Genomic DNA, 20,499 nt, shown 5'->3' with positions numbered 1-20,499 from the left:
ATTAGCATTTTACCACTGTAAGTGGTCAAGGTGGAGCTAATTTAAACTATTTTGTGTTCTGTTTAGTTTAAACTACAGAAACGGATAATTCTTTGTATATAAAATCTCAATCCACAAAGTAACTACCAAAAAAATACACAATTTTCCTCAAACAAAAGAGAAAAATTGTAAGTATCAAGAAATAAAAATACTTCAGAACACTTGTTTCACTTTGTTTCATTCCACCACTGACAGCAAGAAACAGTTTTTTTTCTGTGTCTGTTTCAGTCAATGTCGCACCTTAAAAATGATGATTATAAGTGCCAGTAGAGCAGTGATTGTGCACCCTCGAACACTTTCACTTCCTGTTTTGTCCCGACTGAGCTGCTGCTGTCAGTGTGCAGCTCTTCAGCTCCTCAGCTCTTCGGCTCCGATCTCCATCAGCTTATCACTCCACCACAGGACGAGAGACTGCATTGCCTGCAAATGGTGAGACTTTTGTGTCCCTTCGAAACCTAAAAGTACAAAAAAAATATATGTAGACATAGAGAGGGAAGATCACTTCATCAGACAGAAGCATTGTTTTAACAGAAGTGGATGGTTTCAGAGCATTTCTTGCCCAATGTTGAATCTTGTCATTGTGTTTAACCTTTTAACAGAGTAAAGTATTATTTGTTATGCTTTGCTGAGGAGTTATAACTGTTTTCTAGGCTGCATATGCTTAAAATGTTTAAATGTCTAAAATTTTAGGCATTTTGTCATATTGTTTAGACAGTTGGCTAGAACATAAAAAAATATTATACAGATGTTGTCAGATATCAACTCAGTGCTTTTTTTTTTCATACTTCGCCTATGATTTCTGTAATATCTGTCACTGTCAACTGGTTGATTTTTTGTGGGTTTTACAATCAGTTTTCTAATTGAAATAATTACCAAATCATTTAAGGACAAAGGGAGCTGGTCCCCATAAGATAAAACATTTTAAGTTTAAGACTTGGTGTTTGGTTAAGGATATTGAGTGCTGGTTATGATTAAAGTTTAAGGCAAGAATTTATGAAAGTCAGTGCACTGTCCTCCGAAGTGTCAGAAACAAGTTCTTTGTATCTGTGTGTCTGCTCATTCAGGCCCCCCGGTGGCTGAGCTGCAGTACTGCAGTGTTTCTGCTCTTAGTTCACGTCAGTCCGGCGGTCACACAGTCCTGCGGGGTCCCGGGGATTCCTGGGATACCAGGCAGCCATGGGCGCAACGGCATGGACGGTCCCAAGGGAGAGAAGGGAGACCCTGGTGAGTTCATGGGGACATCAGATACGTTTTAAATGTTCTGTTGTTAAATATCGACTTAATAAGTAGGAATGGCTCACTTTTACATGCCCGATATGACACCAATACCACAACTTCAAGTACATGCCAATATGAATTTCAATCAACTACCATGTTACTACTACACTTTTTTAGTCCGTAAAAAACACTGATGGTGTTTCACAGGAAAACTGTGAAATGAATGGTGACCAGTTTTCAGGCGTGTGTGTGTGTGTGTGTGTGTGTGTGTGTGTGTGTGTGTGTGTGGTGACAGTGTGCAAACTGCATGTCAAGAGACTTGGACTACACCAGACAAGCAGTATGGAGGCATTTTATGTTTTGTCCTCCAGTTGTTTTTTTACCTTTGAAAACTGGTCACCATTCACTTCCATTGCTTGGAAGAAGTTTGAGATTCTGCCACACTGTTTTCCTGTGAAACTCCAGCAGTATTTTGCAGAATAACAAAATAAACCCAACCTTCAATCAGCATGAGGGAGAGTAGATAATGATGATTTTTGGGTGAACTATCCCTTTAAAATTCCTCCACACAGCTGACATGATGACAGGTCTCGCTCACACATTCTCTCACAAATTTTACAAAATTTTCATGATACTAGTTATATAATGGATCGTATCAGATTGTAACCAGCTTCTTCCCACATTTCTACAAAGAGTTTTAATTTATAGCTAAAATAAACACTCAAACACTTCACTTTGATCTTAGCATCAGTTCGGTGTATCAGCCTTGTGACATGTGTTTCTCTGTATGAGCAGGTGAGGCAGGTCAGCCTGTCAGGGGACAGAAGGGGTTCCCAGGTCTCTTGGGGCCCCCGGGACGGCCTGGGCTGAAGGGTGACGTGGGTCTTCCGGGGCCTCCCGGTATTCCAGGCCTGCCAGGTGAGAAGGGAAAACCCTTCCACCCCTCCCACCAGCAGAGCTCCTACTTCTCCTTCAAACGGATGATATCACAAGCACCAGAGCTGGACACCGCCATCAACTTCAACAGGTCGGTGCTTTTCCAGTCACAGAGAGAGCAGGAGGAGTATTTCATGCAACAAAACAAGAGTTATGTGCTTTTTTGCAGCCTGGGGTTACATTTCAATTATCTCATGTTTTACGTATTTTGATTTGGAACTGTATAACTTTTCAATTACATAATTTCATTTAACAACATTTCTGTAGATCCACAGCTTGGGGCCACGTTCACATGTGCGTGCACTCCAGTGCTTTCAGAAAGCAACACAAAGTGCTTCACACTTCGTAATGGTAAAGAATAAAATAAGCCGAGGAAACGCTATCATAAATGAGGAAACAACAGAGGCAGAATAAAAACACAAAATAGAAAATCAATCAATAAATAAGTAAATAAATTAGTTAATAATAATCAGTGGATAAAATAGGAGAATATGCCAGCTAGAAAAACAGATGAATGAAAATAAATAAATAGATAAATACACTATAATAATTAATACATGATAAATAAATAGTTAAAGTTCAATTAAAGGCCGGGCTGTTGCACTCTGTGCAGCCCTCAGGTCTTCAGCCTGTTCCACAGATGTGGACGTGGATTTTTGTTCCAAAAGCAAATCTGATAAAGAGGTCGGACTAAGACCATTAAGACCTTTATAAACCAATAAAAGGATCTTAAAGTTCAGACGGTGTGAACGTGGCTCCAGGCTAAGGATCTGAAAACATGTATGTGAGCAACTAAACACACAAAACAAAAACACTGATACCACTTCATGAAACCTGAAATGTGTTTGTGTGAATCTCCCTCAGAGAGATCTTGCCGGACCTGGATCAACAGTTTCAGGGAGAATCGCTGACAAACGGAACGTTCACATGTGGCGTCAGAGGGATCTATTTCTTCAGTTACCACGTTTCAGCAAAGAGCAGAGTGAGTCTGCAGACGTCATCCTCATGAAACCCGTCTGTCTGACTCGGTGCCTTTCTGTCGTCTTTTTGATTTGCTTCATTTTGATTTCAACAGTCAGATATAATCATTTGACCAGCAGTCAAACTCACATTTTATCCAGTAGTTTACTTAAAGTTACTACAAGGAGTTTTTAACTGGTTATGAAACTGTGTCAGATTATTACTGATGCCTCCGTGTGACCTGCAGGAGTTAATTAGATCATTAGTGAGAAGACTGGCTATTTCTGTGTAGTTTTCTTCATGTCAGCCAGCGGGTCAGATTACACTTTCACCAGGATTGGAGAGTAACTGATTACATGTAACTGGATTACATAGTCTGGATACATAAAAACAGTATTCCATTACAGTTACAGATGCAGAAGAAGATAACGAAGTAATTAGATTACAAATACATAGGTATACAAGATATACTACCCTGTACAGTGCACACACAGTCACCAATTCATTATCACGGCTTTTAGTGAAAAAATGCTTCACTGCATGGGTGGAAATTTTTAATCTTTTTTTGTCTTTAAATTAATCAATCGATTAAAAAATTGCTGACAACAAAGGAAGGAAAAACCTACTAACAAACACAGAACACATAGAGCTGCAAATAGTAATAGATAATTAATGACTATTTAATTAATGCGCATCTATCTTGATAAAGAGCCCAAATTCTCTGATTTCAGCTTCTAAAATGTGAATATTTTCTGGTTTCTTTACCTGTTTCTGCCAGTTAATGGAATATTTTGGGGTTGTGGACAAAACAAGACATTTGAAGACGTCAACATTTTTCACCATTTTCTGATATTTAATGGACCAAACAACTAATCGATTAATTGAGAAAATAGCTGACAGATTAATTGATGATGAAAATAATCATTAGTTGCAGATGTAAAAATGCAACTTCCATGCATTTTATATTGAGGTAATCCAAAAGTAACACAAAGTTACATTAATTTAACATTGTGATAATTGGATTAGGTTACTGGCTACATTTTTTTAACAGGTAATTATTAATTGTATCAGAATACATTTTTAAAGTAATCCTCCCCACTTTGAACACTGATCTGTGGATATTCGAGCTCCTGACTGTCTTTGCATGTTCACCTCCAGGTGTGTCTGAAGCTGGTGAAGGGCAGCGACAGTCACATGACGCTGTGCGACACGTCCGAAGGCTTCCTGGTCACCTCGGGCTCCACGGTCCTGGAGCTGGAGGCCGGAGACACCGTCTCGCTGGAGTTGACCAAGTACAACACCATCGTGACGAGCACCACCAGCACCAGCCACACCTTCACCGGCTTCCTGATCGCCCCCACCTCCTGAAGCCTCTGATCCACGAAAACGACGATATCACAGACATTTTGGGGATCATTTTACACAAATGCAATGAAAAATGTGTTTTCTGTAATCACACAAAGCGCTTTAAAGGACTGTGTCACTGTTTTTACATGTGTTAGACTGGGGGTCTGCAACCTTTATGATCAAAGGAGCCATTTTTGGGCCCCCTCAAAAAAAATAATAATAATCTGTCTGGTACCACAACTATTAAATTCTCTTTTCCTTGAACACATTTAATAAAATTTGTCATTTGTCAAAGTTTTGCTGACCTGTAATCTTTAGTTGAGATAATTTGCTATTCTTCTTTAGATAAACTTTTTAGCAACTAAAACTTAAAAAAAAAAAAATCCAAAATTGGTCACAGTGAGCTGTGAACCTGATTTATCATTACAAGTTAAATGGTTTTAATTGAAAATATTAAAATATTTACCATCATTCACTTTCACTTGAATCACTTAAATTTTTAAGAACAATTTTCTAAAACTCACAGAACAAAAGTAAATTAAAAGTTAACTAGATGGTAAAACTTCTTCAAAAAAAAAAAAACACAGAACACACAAACACACAAAACACAGAAAGCTCTTGCAGTACGTTGCCTTGACATTTGGAGTTGTTTCAACTTTTCCGCAGACCTACAACAACGATAAACGAAAATTAAAATGTTAAAGAAATAACCGTTATTCATAACCTCATGCTGCTCCGGACCGCAGGTTGCAGACCCCTGTGTCAGCTCATTAACTACAAACAGTGTGTTCTCTTTCTAAACGTGCCATTTTATATACAGCCAGTGGTTTCTGGTTATTTCACTATGATAAATCCATCTCAGTTAAAGGTACAATTAAACAAATTCTCACCACCAAAGAAGACTGAAATCTGCTGTGACTTTTTATTCTGTATAACTCTCATTAAACAACGTAAATCTATAAATGTTTCCTGAATCTGTTGAGTGTGTGTAAATTACTCGCTAGTTTAATGAATCTCATATGCAGATGATGTTCATGCACTCTGTGATATTATCATGTCTGTCTTATTGTGCCACCCACCTGAGGGGTATTCCAGCCACGTGGATAAAGGAATAGTCTGTCTAATTTTGATAAATCTGTCTCGTTTAAGGGAGAGATCCGTTCCATGACCGTGGCCTATAGGAGTCCCTGCTCAGTAACCATGGTAACAGATACAGCTGAACTAGCCTGCTCTGTGGCAGGTTAACTGTTGAGCTTAATTTATCTGTGTGTCAGAGAATTCCTGACAGACAGAAACAGAATCTAAATCTAGGTCCAAATAACGTATTATTTTTTTAAAAAGTTAAGAAAATTTTGTTTTATTATTTTTACTGTCTTCAGAGGCCGACAGGTTATTTGACACAGAGTGAGCCTGTTTATTTAAAAGTTTAACGTTTTCAAGAAGTTATTCATTCATTCAATCATTTTGTTCAAAGATTTTTTATTGATTTTCTCAAATTGAAAACACACAATAGTGCTCAATACTCAAAAATAAGATGGAAGACGTGGAAATACAAAAAGTGATACCATGCCAATGCACAGTAATTAGCATGTAGCAAAGGCAGTAAGTTTAATCTTTTCTCATCACTTCACGTCACAAGAATAATGACAAATATGACAAAAAAAAAATCCTTAGTCTGATAATGATATAAAATGAAATCATACCTTTTACTGTTATTCTTGTTATCATCATTATTATTAATTATTTACGACATTTATTATTGTATTATGTATGTTTGTGATGTTCCAAGTAACTTCAGAAATCAAATTAATTCAATGGTTTTGGATGTTTCTGAGCATTTGAAACTACTAATATTTATATTCTTTTAAAATCAAATTTTCCCTGGACACAGTGCCATGATCAGAATGATCTTCAACTTCTTTTAAAATACTTTATATATACGAGTGTAACACTGTCTGAATGTTCTTATTGCCAGTATTCTGTCTTACACAGAAACAAGTCGCAGTAACTTCAAATAACTTCACAGTGGTTTGCAGGTACTGTAATTATTTTCTCCAGAACAAACACATTTGAGAGACGATATTTGTCCACACGACAAAGGATGTCTTTAATGTTACTAAATTGATTATACCGTTATGAAGTGACTGCCCTTTTCCTTTGTGGGGCAGTATAAACATTTGTACAACAGGTTTAAAACTACACTGCTTGGAGGAAGCATAATGGAGTAATTGAACTATAATTAGAGATAAAATATTTAATGTTGTCGTGTGTAATATTCCCTCCAGTGAGTCACTATTTAAAAACACAGAGGTATCAGGTGAACAGCTTTCTGATTGATTCCTGGCCAGCAGTTCATTAATTATCCATCACACAGTGTCAGGTTGGCAGACACTTAACCTTACAGCTCTGTGGACGGTAAACAGTGTTAGAGGAAGAAGAGGATCACCTGGTGGATTTGTCTGTTGGATTTGTGTTTTTTTTTCTCTCATCATCATCATCGTCATTCCCACATTCACTGAACAGACCCTTCAACCCTGTCATGACTTTTTCTTACTTTTTTCATTTTCATTTTATGAGCACAAAATTATTAAAGGGACGGTCCATAATCCTGTGCTGGTAACAGGATCAGCAGCAAAATGTATTTTAGCCACCTAAAAAAAGTGTACTTTATTTTTTACAATATTTTCACTGCTTTACCTTGCTGTTGGACAGCTTCTTCCGAAGGGGAAACTCCATTATAAAGCTGTTGTATCACGTTCTTCAAAGCATCCAAACTCCTTTGACAAAAACACTAATTTTACCTTGCAGAACACAGAAGTTGTTGGTCTACCACCGCCTCGATCAGGCAGATTGTTTGGCGTTTTCAAGAGTTAATGTGGTTTCACCAAATTCACACAATTAAACAAAGTCACAAAATTACACAAATAAACTATCTGATCAAGGCAGCGGAGCTGAGGTAACATTAGAGGATTTTTTTTTAGCAGTATTGGCGATTAAAATAAAATCAGTGTGCATCTTAAAACAGACAACAATGATGTTTATTGAATGCAAGCCTGTTTGCTGTTCTTCACTCTATTTAGAGAACGCCCTCTGGAGTCTGAAGACCGAACTTCAGCCCAGTGTGTCGGTAGCTGATGGGCTGCTGAACACGCCGTTCCTGGCGTAGAAGGTGTTCCTCACCACGGATGACTTGGCACGGGATGGTGTTCTATAATCCAGATTGTAGTCACCTGTGGATCCAGGTAGATAATGTTAATCTGGGGTCAAAAAAAGATCTACTACAAAAAGAATGGATTTTAATGAAAGACACAGCTGGACAATTATGTCGCCATCCACCATGACAGAAGTTTGAGGACTTACCCAGCCTCCATCCATACTCCCAGGACGACAACAGAGGAAACTCAAACTTCTCCTCAGGTCTAATTTTGCCTCGTCTCTGCATGTACAGCCTACGACCTTTCCCCTGCAGAGCACATTTTAGTTTAAAATTAATTTTTAATACATTATGTTTAAACATTTAGCAGAATTATTAGCGTACGCATGATTAGCGATGCTAACACTTTTCAAATATGCCTTGCTTTTTCATTTTAATAAACTGCAACAATTTAAGAGACTTTTGTTTTATGCATATTATTACTGGATTGTGAAAGACTAAAAATAATGTTTAATAAGGTTTAATTTCAAGATAGAAGTAAATAAAGCCTAGACAATGTGAGATACAGTGCAGGGGCTGTATCACAGATCCTAGCTTAACTGTTTGGTAACCATGGTGATAAGAAAAGAAAAAAGAGAGAAAAAGACATTACAGATGAACATTCAATGTTTCTATCCTAACTTAAGATGGGAAATGAGTTTTATACAAGCATCCTAACTTTTCAAAATCTTAAATAAAGTCTCCTCACTTTAAGATAACCATTAAATTGTTCACTTTTCCAATCATAGTAGTAGTAAACTTACCAACTTGTTAACTGTAGCTAGTAGCTAACTGTGGGTAGTGTTAGCTAACAGTTGCTAACAGTAGTGTTAGTTAACAGTAGCGTTCACTAAACTAACGGTAGTGTTAATTAACAGTGGTGTTCACAAAACTAATGGTACTGTTTGCTAACGGTAGTGTTAGTTAACAGTAGTGTTAGCTAACAGTAGCTAATGGTAATGTTAGTTAAAAGTAGTGTTCAAAAAACTAATGGTACTGTTTGCTAATGGTAGTGTTAGTCAACAGTAGTGTAAGCTAACATTAGCTAACGGTAGTGATAGTTAACAGTGGTGTTCACTAACAGTAACTAGCAGTAGTATTCGCTAACAGTAGCTAACGGTAGTGTTGGCTAACAGTCATGTTACCTAACAGCAGCCAATGGTAGTGCTAGCTTACAGTAGCTGTTAGCGAACAATAGTGCTCACTAACAGTAGCTAACAGTAGTGCTACCTAACACTACGGTAGCTAACAGTAGTGTTTGCTAACAGTAGTTAATGGTAGTGCTGGCTAACTTCTTTAATCTGCATAGCTGCTCTTTAATAGCTTTTACAGAATGGATGCTGGAGGGAAATTGGTAAAAAAATAAAATAAAAAATCCTATCTTAAACTTTTCCTGTCTTAAGACTTAAAATCGGTTTCTCTAATGTGGCCCCTGACTTCTACAATCAACTTCACATTTATACTTAAACATATGTTGTGTGTCACCGTGATTCGTACATGGTGAGACGAGTCCTGATAAAGAGCATCTCTGGTCTGAGGAGAAACTGGCCTCATCAAGGGGGCCACACTGAGCCGCTCCTCCCCGTTCGTAGTGAGCACAGGAGGAGGAGGAGGAGGAGGAGGGTTGTTTTGTTTCTCAGGTGTCCTGGTAACAGGAGGCAGGACAGCCCTGGTGGGTGCAGCATAAACAAAATATATGTATAAATATATATGCACAACAAGCTTGATCATGCTGAAAACACGTTTTACTTTGGAAAAACTTCTGACACAACAAACACAACAAAGCTGAGACACACTCCAGGACTCACAGAGCTGCAGTTTTACATGAAAACCCTTCCAACAGTGGGTTTAATGTGAATAAAGCAGCTCACCGGGGCTCGGCGGGCAGGCGGGGCGGCTCCGCTGACTCCGTCCCGTTGTTTTGGGGATCGGAGCAGGACGGGTAAAGCTTGGCGTAGCGGCTCTTCCAGGCCAAACGGGTCAACATCTCCTTCTGGATCTGCTCTCGATAGCAGTTCTGGCTCTGGGTCGTCAGCAGGCTACGCATCTCCTGTCAGAAAGTTTAATTTAGCAAACCTGTGTACAGTTACAGTTTTGACACAGTTTAATATTAAATATAAACGTAGAGGGCTTTAAACATAAACAACAACAGATTCCAGAGTCACAGTTGGTCTGATTGGTGGACGCTGTTCCTCAGTCAAGGAAACGGTGTCATTAATGGAAAAACACCTTAAACCTGAAGCTCCTCTTCTGAATCACCGATACTAAACATAAAAACTGACGGACAGAAAAGAACTACAACTCCCAAGATGCACTTGGGTAAAAAGTAATAAACATAGTAGTAACAATCACAAAACTCTTACAGATGCAAGGATTAATCTGTTGTTAATCGACTATTAAATTATTCTGCGCCCATTTTGATAATCGATTAATTGTTTTCAGTCTTTTTTTTTTTGTTTTTCAGTTTTTTAAATGTGAATATTTTCTGGTTTCTTTACTCCTCTCTGACAGTGAAGACATTTGAGGACGTAATTTTCTGACGTTTCATGGAAAGTAATCAAGTTAGATTACTTTAATGTTGTGATACTTCGATAAGGTTACTGACTACATTTTTTTAAACAGGTAATTAGTAATTGTATTGGAATATATTTTTAAAGTCACCCTCCCAATCTTGTACATATCAACAGTAGCTGAGACTTTCCAGTATTCAAGTTATATTTTTATTTATTTTATTTTATTTTATTTTATTTTATTTCATTTGTTTCAGTCAGATTTTATTCACAGGGCCAATGCACCCAAATTAAATGCAACTTCAGAGTAAGAAGAAAAAAAAACTCACAGGGTGTATTACAGAAACAGAAATTATGGTTATGATTTGATTTAGGACAAAAAAAAAAATTCTGAACACTTCCAAAGTTTGCATCATAATTTAAGACAGGAAATGTGTATTAAGCATCGTAACGTCCCAAAATTTTAGATAAACTCTCCTAAATTTAGAATAACTGTTAAGCTGTTCTAACTTCACTTTTCCACCAAAAAAATAGTGACAAAATAGTCTGGATTTATTACCTTACAATCAGACTGTAATTCTACATATGTAAGAAATTTGAATACTTCCCATAGAATCTGCCATATGTCACAACTGACCAAAAGAACAAGGAAGTAGAAATCAAAGAATAACGAATGATAAGAAGGATAATTGTTAAATGTCTTCATTTACCTCTGATGAGCCTGATGCAGAGCTGCAGGATCAGCTTCTCACTGTGGGGATGAGTTGTGGATCAGATAACACTCTGTAACACAAGGAAACATGAGACACACATGCAAACACACTTCCTGCTCCTCGACCACCAGAAACCTGTGACACTAACCTAAATCTAATCTTTTTTTTACCGCGTAGAGCCTTTAACCTTTGCTGAATAGCGGTTAATTATGCAAAATTATTACATCAAGATTATCTCTTGACAGAAACATGTGTCAGCACAGTAAAACGAGGCGCTAACATTTGGCCATGTGGTAAATCTTGTATGCTAGCTAGCAAGACCTTTAAGAGAATAGTTGCTCATGTTTATTTTTAATGAATACCCACTACATAAAATTGATGTAAGATTAAATTTGCAGGCATCGAAACTTTAAACAGCAGAAGAAAAATACTGTACATCCAGAAAGTAACTTTCATACCTCAAAATCTCTTTTTTGTTGTTGTTGTTGAAAACTCCTACTGAGCATGTGCCGAGTCAGTGTCATCACTCTAATTTGTGTCTGATTGGACGACTTGAGTGTTACAATTGCCCCCAGTCTCCCCTACCAAACACCTAAAACAGACAAGCTCAAACTCATGTTGATCTCTTGTTAGCTTTTACATAAAACATAACATACAGTTATATTCAGTTTACAACAACTTCTCATTTGTATGAGAAAGAAATTACAGGTATGGCGCTCGTGCGCTGCCATTTTTCAACTTGGCTGCTCTATCTGCAGCATCATTGCATTGCTGCATAGTGGGAGGGAAACAGTTAACTCCCATTATGCCTTGGCAGTGTTCGCCAAGCTCCGCCCCTCACCCGAGTCAGCTGAGAGCAACAGAAGAAATACAAGTTATATTTGTTTCATGGACAATAGACACACACACACAGACAGTGATCGCGTCCTGGAAAAGTGTGTTTCTGTCATCACTTGCAGAAAATATGGCTTCTGGAACAAGAGGGGATCTCTCCTGTCCTGTCTGTCAGAACATCTTTAAAGAGCCTGTCGTCCTGTCCTGCAGCCACAGCTTCTGTAAAGCCTGTCTGAAGAGATGGTGGAGAAAGGAGCAATTACGGGAGTGTCCGGTTTGTAAGGAAAGGTCTTTACTAAGCGATCCACCTGTTAGTTTGGTATTAAAGAACCTGTGTGAGGCCTTCTCACTGGAGAGAGACCAGAGATCTTCAGCAGGGTCTGAGTCTCTCTGCAGTCTGCACGCTAAGAAACTCAAACTCTTCTGTCTGGACCATCAGCAGCCGGTGTGTCTCGTCTGCAGAGATTCAAAAACACACAACAACCACAGATTCAGACCCATTGATGAAGCTGCACAGGATCACAGAGAGGAGCTCCAGGAATCCCTGAAGCCCTTAAAAGAGAAACTGAAGCTGCTTGAACAAGTTAAAGGAAACTGCGATCAAACAGCAGAACACATTAAAGTCCAGGCTCGACACACAGAGAGGCAGATTAATGAGCAGTTTAGAAAACTGTGGCAGTTTCTTCAAAAGGAAAAAAAGACCAGGATCACTGCTCTGAGGGAGGAAGAGGAGCAGAGGAGTGTGATGATGAAGGCGCAGATTGATTGTCTAAGCGCACAGATAGTAGTTGTTTCAGAAAAAATCAGAGTGATAGAGGAGCATCTGAAAGCTGAATTCTCAGTCTTGTTTCTGCAGAACTATGAAGCTGCAATGAAAAGAGTCCCGTCGATCCCCCAGTTTAAGGACCCACAGCTGGAGCCAGGAGCCCTGATAGATGAGGCCAAACACCTTGGCAACCTGAGCTACAACATCTGGAACAAGATGAAGGAGACGGTCTCCTGCACTCCTGTGATTCTGGATCCAAACTCCGCTCATCCAGAACTTCTCCTGTCTGAGGATCTGAAAAGCATGAAACACGGAGAGAGGTGGAAACTCCCAGAAAATCCAGAGAGGTTTGATTTTTACCCCTGTGTCCTCGGCTCTGAGGGCTTTAATTCGGGGACACACAGCTGGGATGTTGAGGTCGGAGACAATACATACTGGAGAGTTGGTGTGGCAACAGAGTCTGTAGAGAGGAAGGAACAACCACAATCTGGATTATGGAGAATACTGTTCTCTAACGGTGAATACACAGCCTGTTCCTCACCTGATCCAGCTACTGTTCTATCAGTGAAGAAGAAGCTGCAGAGGATCAGAGTGAATCTGGACTTTAACAGAGGAAAACTGTCATTCTCTGATCCTGACACCAACACACACATACACACCTTCTCACACACTTTCACTGAGAGGCTGTTTCCGTACTTCAGCAATGAAAATAAACTCCCACTGAAGATATTACCAGTGAAGGACTCTACAGAAAACAAAGCAAACACCAAGAGTTGGTGGTTTTTTGGTTGATTTGGTTGATCGACTGATGCTCAGATTACAAGATAATCAAGCAGATTCCAGCTTGATTCACAGATACAGTTAAATAAAAGAGAGCTCTGTTTCATGTTTTGTTTGAATATGGACCTGAGCAGACTGGAGAAAACACAGAATTTAAAATGAAATAAAAATGAGGGCTACAATGTATTAATTGATAATGTATGTTTTGTGCAACATTTCTCCAGAGCTCACAGGTTCTTGCACTGTTTGGTTTGATTCACCTTGTTGAATAAGGACAGATCAGGCAAAAGCAGCTATTTTGAGCGAGAGCGTTATTGTTTGATCATTCTATTCATAAATTAATGTAGGGCTGCACAGTTCATCAAATTTTATCCAAACCGCAGTATGGCTTTCTGCAGTTTTCAAATCACAGGCAGTGCAATATTTGATAAAGGTAAAATGTGTGTCAAAAACCTTTAAAATTATTTAATTGTATGATGGCAGAAATGTCCTTTCCAAAATGTTCCTGAGCCCATGTAGTATCCTTTACATGATGCATTATGTTCTTTTTATTATTATTATTTTTTTGTATTCTAATAATTATTAATGCATTGCAATGCAATTTACATTTTACACACCACACCAACTATTTTGGAATTGGGGCTTGTATCTTATTGATTAATGTTGATTATTTGATTGTTAATTGTTACTGTTTTCTACTATCGGTTATGGAAAATTCACAAAATTTGCAATCTTAATGTGGATGAAAAGCAAAAAGGATGTTTTTAGGATGTTAATGTCTGAATTTTTTTAATTTGTATTTTTTCATGTTATTATTAAGTTTAATTAAAATTTTAAAATGCACATTTGAAATATGTTATTGTTATCAGCTTATATATGGTGGGGGGTTTCATGCTTTGAAATTTTATGATGTATACGATCTATTATTCAGTCCCTGACAATGATTGAGAGCTGATGCATTTTGTGAGTGTACTGTACTGTGTCAGTGCTGAATGTACTGACGGTTAATATGCGGAAGCTGAAATGTTTTTCTTGAGTTCATGTTGACATTTGGTGCATAAAGTATGATCCTAAACTGGAAAATGAAGGGCTGTCGGTCCTGTAGAACCAGTCACCAAACCCTGGCATTCAACTCTTGTTATATAATAAAAGCTTAATCAATAACCAGCCATGACACAGGGACTCTCCTTCCTTTCCTCTTTGAATTGTAGGTAAATATAAAGACACTTACTTGTCCATAAGTGCAAATGCCAACTAAGTCCTGAGAGATTTAGAGGATGAATCCTGACTTTTGATGCTTTTAAAAGGATAGTTCATCCCACATTCAACAACACATATTTTTCCTCTCACCCACAGTGTGATTTATCCATCTAGATAGTTTTGGTGTGAATTGCGGAATTTGGAGATATCTGTGGCGATGACTTTCTTCTGTAGAATATAATTGAACTAGATGACATTCGGCTTGTGGTGCTCAAAGTGCCAAATTTCCAGAAATCATGACCCAGTTACTCAAGATAATCCACAGACCTTGTTGTAAGCAGCTTCGTTTAGGAAAGACTTGTTTTTTCTGCAGTAGAATCTAACAGAACTACTTTCAACTGCTCACAACAAGGTCTGTGGATTATCTTTAGTAACTGGGTAATGATTTCTGGAAAGAGACACCAGTATTGAGTTTCTCAATTTTTTTTTTTCTTTTTTGGTGCTTCAAGCACCACAAGCCAAGTGCCATCTAGCCTCATTATATTCAAGAGAAAGGGAATGTCTCTATATCTCCATATTTTATGTCTTATGCTGATAAACTTGGAGCTCTGGAGAACTAAATGTGTTTTTATACAGAAATCAGTGATGCCCAACACCCAAACACTCCACTCAGTGGTCATTGCAGTGTTCACAAGTTGTGGGTTTTGCTCAAGCCTCCAGGAAGAGCGCCGGGCCAATTTGACATAGTGGTTAAATGACAATGTCACATGATGCTCTACAGCCCAAAAACACTTTTCCCCATCAACTCACATTGTGAAAGAAGCGGCTGTCAAATGCTGGGTACATTTCTTTTAGCATTACGACCCCCCATGAAATAACTAACTATCAAGATTTGATCCATGTAGTCAAATAACATTTGGAAAGTCTGGAAGAACTGCACGGTTGAACCGTTGAAGTACGCAAAGGGATAAACCAGAAGTTAGCTACTGGCCTGTGAAAGTCTCTGCTGCGCTCGCTCTATGAACCGCATGACATGGAAACATACGCAGAAGCTTCGGCATGGAAGTCGGCTTCATGTACCACTGAGCAGCTCTCAAAGGAACGGACACCTGCCTCCGAACTGTATCCAGTTCTCTTTTATAAATCCATGGTGCTGCCCTTTGTCAGAGAAACTGGCCAATCAAAGACAGGAGCTAAAGACAGTGGGTGAATTAAGGGGCTACATAAAGGGCTAGTATAAGATAAATAAGGATATTTTTGAACTGCAAATCATGTAAAGGACTGCACACATACATATAGTCAGGCACCCCATGCAGTTAGAGGTTAGCTGCCTTGTTCATGGGCACCACAGCAGTGCCCTGGAGGTAAACTGGCACCTCTACAGCTACCAGTCCACGCTCTGTACTGACTGGTCTGTGCTGGACTTGTATTGGTGACCCTCTGGTTTCCAAGCCACGTCCTTACAGACTGAGCTACTGCTGCCCAAAAGTAGCCTTGAACTGGTAGATGAGTATGATATATCCCTTTTAAATTATTTTTTTGTGATTTGTACACCATATAACAGATAGGTCTACTTCAGTCATTTCACTGTGTAAATAGTCAAGTCTCTTAGTCTTGATAGCTCTGCTACATAAGGCTCTAAAAATAGCCAATTCATCATATGTTGCTTATCTTGTTCAACAACGTTCACCTGTGACCCACCCCTGCAGGTGTACCTTTCTATAAATGAATAAGCGATGAACAAAATGGGCATGACAAAGTTCCTCCCCATTCGTGACTCAGCCGGGAACAACAGATGAAATACAGGTTATATTTGTTTTGCTTGGAAAAGGAACTTGTACACCGAGAGACAAGATTCACAATCAGAACAAAACTATATCTTCCACAGAAAGAGAGCAGCTACAAGAGAGGATACTGGGAATATCTGAATACTGGAAAAGTGGATGAAATCTTACAGGGTGGAAATGGCATCCCGAAAGGAGGTGGACCTCACCTGTCCCATCTGCATTAACATTTTTAAAAACCCTGTTGTCCTGTCATGCAGCCACAGCTTCTGTGAAGGCTGCGTGAAGAGATGGTGGAGAGAGAAACAACGACAGGAGTGTCCGGTTTGTAAGGAAAAACCTTTACTGATTGAGCCACCTGTTAGTTTGGCGTTAAGAAACCTGTGTGAGGCCTTCGTGCGGGAGAGAGATCAGAGAGGTTTGGAGTCTCTCTGCAGTCTGCACTCTGAGAAATTCAAACTCTTCTGTTTGGACCACCAGCAGCCGGTGTGTCTCGTCTGCAGAGATTCAAAGAGACACACCGACCACAGATTCAGCCTCATTGAAAACGCTGCACAGGATCACAGAGAGGAGCTCCAGAAAATGTTGAGGCTTTTACAGGAGAAACTGAAGCTGTTTGAACAAGTTAAAGAAAACTGTGATCAAACAGCAGAACACATTAAAGTCCAGGCTCGACACACAGAGAAGCAGATTAAGGAGCAGTTTAAGAAGCTTCACCAGTTTCTACAAGAGGAAGAGGAGGCCAGGATCGCGGCTCTGAGGGAGGAAGAGGAGCAGAAGAGTCAGATGATGAAGGAGCAGATTGAGGCTCTGAGCACAGACATTGCAGCTCTTTCAGACACACTCAGAGCCACAGAGGAGGAGCTGAGAGCTGAAGACGTCTCATTCCTGCAGAACTACAAGGCTGCAGTACAAAGAGTCCAGCAGCGCCCCCTGCTGGATGATCCACAGCTGCCCTCAGGAGCTCTGATAGATGAGGCCAAACACCTGGGCAACCTGAGCTACAACATCTGGAACAAGATGAAGGAGACGGTCTCCTTCACTCCTGTGATTCTGGATCCAAACTCTGCTCATCCAGAACTCCTCCTGTCTGAAGATCTGACCAGCGTGAGATATGGACAGAGACAGAAGCTTCCTGAAAACCCAGAGAGGACTCTTTTCTACCTGCCTGTCCTCGGCTCAGATGGATTTATGTCAGGGACTCACAGCTGGGAAGTCGAGGTCGGAGACAATAAATACTGGAGCGCTGGCGTGGCAACAGAGTCTGTCCAGAGGAAAGAAGAAAGTCAGTCTGGATTGTGGAGAATATTGTTCTATAATGACGAATACACAGCTCGCTCCTCACCTGATCCACCTACTATTCTGTCAGTGAAGAAGAAGCTGCAGAGGATCAGAGTGAATCTGGACTTTACCAGAGGAAAACTGTCATTCTCTGATCCTGACACCAACACACACATACACACCTTCTCACACACTTTCACTGAGAGGCTGTTTCCATACTTCAGCAATGGAAATGAACTCCCACTGAAGATATTACCAGTGAAGGACTCTACAGAAAACAAAGCGAACACCAAGAGTTGGTGGACTTTTGGTTAAAGTCCACATGAAAGCAGAGTGCTATAGAGAGTCGAAGTCCCTCCCTTTCTGGTGGACCGCCATGGGACCTAACATGGGGGAAAAAATGTATGGTAGTAGTTACAGAACTGAAGCTGAACAGAAAGCATTGTCTTGATAAAATTTGAATCTTGATTGCTTTTTGTATATATTTTCACATATATAGGTGACTGGGAATATGATCTAAAAGGACGCTGTTTCATTTCCTCTTGGCTTTAATCTGTCTATCCACTAACGCTCCAATTACAAGATATTCAAACAGATTTATGCTCAGTTTCTCCTGTTCTGTGGAGAATATTTGTGACAAGCAAAGTATGTGAATGAAAAGTTATCAGCCTTCAATAATTACTCAGTTTCAAGACATTTATCTTTCTCAGTATTTTAGCAGAATTTAAAAAAAAAAAAGAAAAATATATAATGAAAAATATAATAAAAATATTAATTCATTTGTTCATTCATTTTCTGTAACCGCTTATTCCGTAAGGGTCGCGGGCTGCTGGAGCCTATCCCAGCTGACACGAGAGGCGGGGTACACCCTGGACAAGTCGCCAGTTCATCACAGAATAAAAATATTTAAAACTTTAAATGGAATTTATTCTTTATGTGAGGCATACAATGGCCAACAATGGTGGGTGAGGAGCTTGTCATGCATTTAATGTCTTGGGGAATATAAATGCTATGGTGGGGATTTTTTTCATGCTGAAACTTAAATTATCATATGATAAATAATCATGAAATAAGTGAGGATGATTGACTACTGACAGACAAAGAATGCATTCTGTAACTCACAAAGTGTTCATAATATTATGAATGTATAGGCTATGGGAGATCAGTTTCAAGTTTTAATTCCATTTTTCCTGTATACATTATTATTATTTTTTTTTATCTTCATTAACTTAAGGAAACTAACATTTTCATAATGAATTGCATTTGAAGTGGTTGCTTTGTAATCACATATTTAATTAAATTATTTTTTGAATTTCAAATTAAAATAAAAATGGTCTAAATTGACATAAAAGCTCAGTACTATCATTCACATCAAACACCCTAACTCTAACCACAGTAAATATTTTTTTTATTGATATTGATCATCTATCTGTTGTGCTATCAAATACCACAGAGGCAACAAAACATATTTTTCAAGTAGCTTGTAGCCAGTTTGTCAGTTTTCAAGTCCATTATCACATGATCTAAGAGCTGAGACAACAACATAAAATGATGTCATCTGGTGCATTATCAAATATAATGCCATGGTAATAATTTCTCACTAGCCTAGCCTATAATTTAAATGTAACATTTATAAAATCACCAAATTAAAATATTTATTGTATAATAAAGGATTATCTGATATTATATAATTTGACTGTAAATACAGCAATCAGCACCCTGTGACTGGTCCCAGACATTAAAGAATATATCTGTTAAATTAAAAGGACAATAGGCCTACATTAAAGGTAAAAATAAAATGCAATGTAAATAAAATATCAGTATGGGAAAATGTGACCTTTAATCAGTATTATCTCCTGTTATTATCCATCCGTGAAGTGAATAAATTCCACTAATTTTGTCAATTTATTTTTCCTTCCCCTGAACGCCTCCTACTCGTTCGTGTCCTGAAAGAAAACCCCAGACCTGCGAAAGATCTCGCGAGAATGATAATTTTGAACCAAATCACGATATTTCCCTCACCCTAACCAAGTGATTTCTTTATTTAAACCTGCTCAGATTGTGTCACGTTAAAAAATATAACCTGTTAGTTTTTCAAAGTGCACAATGAAGAAACAACACGAAAAAAAAATCTCGCGAGAGTTTCGCAAATCAACGGTTCCCTTCTAAGACGTGAGGGAGCAGTTGATCGTAACGTTTTCTGGGAAGCGGAGCAGCGAATAATTTTTTGCTCCTAATATTCACGATATTAACGGACTATAACGGTGAAATTGTGTTTTATATTACGTTTCTTCTTTTTCTGTGTCGGTTTTGTTGAGGTTTGCCGCCAACAACCGATGTTTAAACCGATTTTGTTTGTGCGTAAACCAGAAGTAGCTAACTTGTACCAGCTAGCTTAAACCTGTGCACAGGTTGTTGGAGTTAGCGCTAATTGTCTCCTTGTTTATTTTCCTGTGAGAGTAGTGGAGCCTCCCAAACACACAGGGGATTAACGTTACTTCTCTACTGAGGTAAGAACTTGTTTTAATTGATGTCACTGCACATGTTTCAATGTCTGTCCAAGTGTAACATAATTTAGACTCTGAAAGTAGTAAGCAATGGTGGAAATAAGATGTAAAAGTACGGGTGTTAGAAATATAGACTACTTAAGTAAAAGTAGTCTGAAAAATTAACCATCAATAGCAGACATTCAATCACAGAGGTTTCTGTTACTTCAGATGTTCAGTTCACTTCTTCTCTGTTTTCCTTAACCGACAGTTAAAAATGCAAACAACTGATTAATCATTAAAATGTATAAGATACAAAACATGTTGAAACTTTTTTTCATTCTCAGTTTTTTCTTTTTTGTTTGTCGTCTTTTTCTTATTTTAGTTTCCTTATTCAACAAGTGACTCCGCCAGAAAAAAACTATGTGGAATGAGGTTTGACCATAAACAAA

The 20,499-nt window shown here is 38.6% G+C and overlaps 4 protein-coding genes across 4 annotated transcripts; 3 read left to right on the top strand and 1 right to left on the bottom strand.

Moving 5' to 3' along the window:
* The first annotated feature begins 312 nt into the window (after window positions 1-312).
* Window positions 313-4,739, top strand: c1qb (complement component 1, q subcomponent, B chain). The gene is made up of 5 exons (XM_084740439.1): window positions 313-468; window positions 1,104-1,263; window positions 2,053-2,284; window positions 3,058-3,175; window positions 4,312-4,739. The coding sequence occupies exons 1-5, from the start codon at window positions 466-468 to the stop codon at window positions 4,519-4,521; spliced, it is 723 nt and encodes a 240-aa protein (XP_084596565.1). The 5' UTR covers window positions 313-465; the 3' UTR covers window positions 4,522-4,739.
* A 2,343-nt stretch (window positions 4,740-7,082) lies between these two features.
* On the bottom strand, window positions 7,083-9,740 carry LOC146332200 (protein SPMIP1). Its single transcript, XM_084740450.1, has 4 exons — window positions 9,565-9,740; window positions 9,191-9,362; window positions 7,861-7,963; window positions 7,083-7,730 (listed from the first exon to the last, which is right to left on the bottom strand). The coding sequence occupies exons 1-4, from the start codon at window positions 9,738-9,740 to the stop codon at window positions 7,612-7,614; spliced, it is 570 nt and encodes a 189-aa protein (XP_084596576.1). The 3' UTR covers window positions 7,083-7,611.
* Window positions 9,741-11,837: 2,097 nt separating this feature from the next.
* Window positions 11,838-13,709, top strand: LOC146332199 (E3 ubiquitin-protein ligase TRIM39-like). Its single transcript, XM_084740353.1, has one exon. The coding sequence runs from the start codon at window positions 11,881-11,883 to the stop codon at window positions 13,306-13,308; it is 1,428 nt and encodes a 475-aa protein (XP_084596479.1). The 5' UTR covers window positions 11,838-11,880; the 3' UTR covers window positions 13,309-13,709.
* Window positions 13,710-16,364: 2,655 nt separating this feature from the next.
* LOC146332198 (nuclear factor 7, ovary-like) lies at window positions 16,365-17,983 on the top strand. The gene has a single exon (XM_084740341.1). The coding sequence runs from the start codon at window positions 16,440-16,442 to the stop codon at window positions 17,874-17,876; it is 1,437 nt and encodes a 478-aa protein (XP_084596467.1). The 5' UTR covers window positions 16,365-16,439; the 3' UTR covers window positions 17,877-17,983.
* Window positions 17,984-20,499: the final 2,516 nt, after the last annotated feature.

The sequence above is a fragment of the Lutjanus erythropterus genome, chromosome 2, assembly GCF_056507025.1.
Source record: "Lutjanus erythropterus isolate fLutEry1 chromosome 2, fLutEry1.hap2, whole genome shotgun sequence".
Taxonomy (NCBI): Eukaryota; Metazoa; Chordata; class Actinopteri; order Lutjaniformes; family Lutjanidae; genus Lutjanus; species Lutjanus erythropterus.
This window is presented reverse-complemented; position numbering and strand designations above follow the sequence as displayed.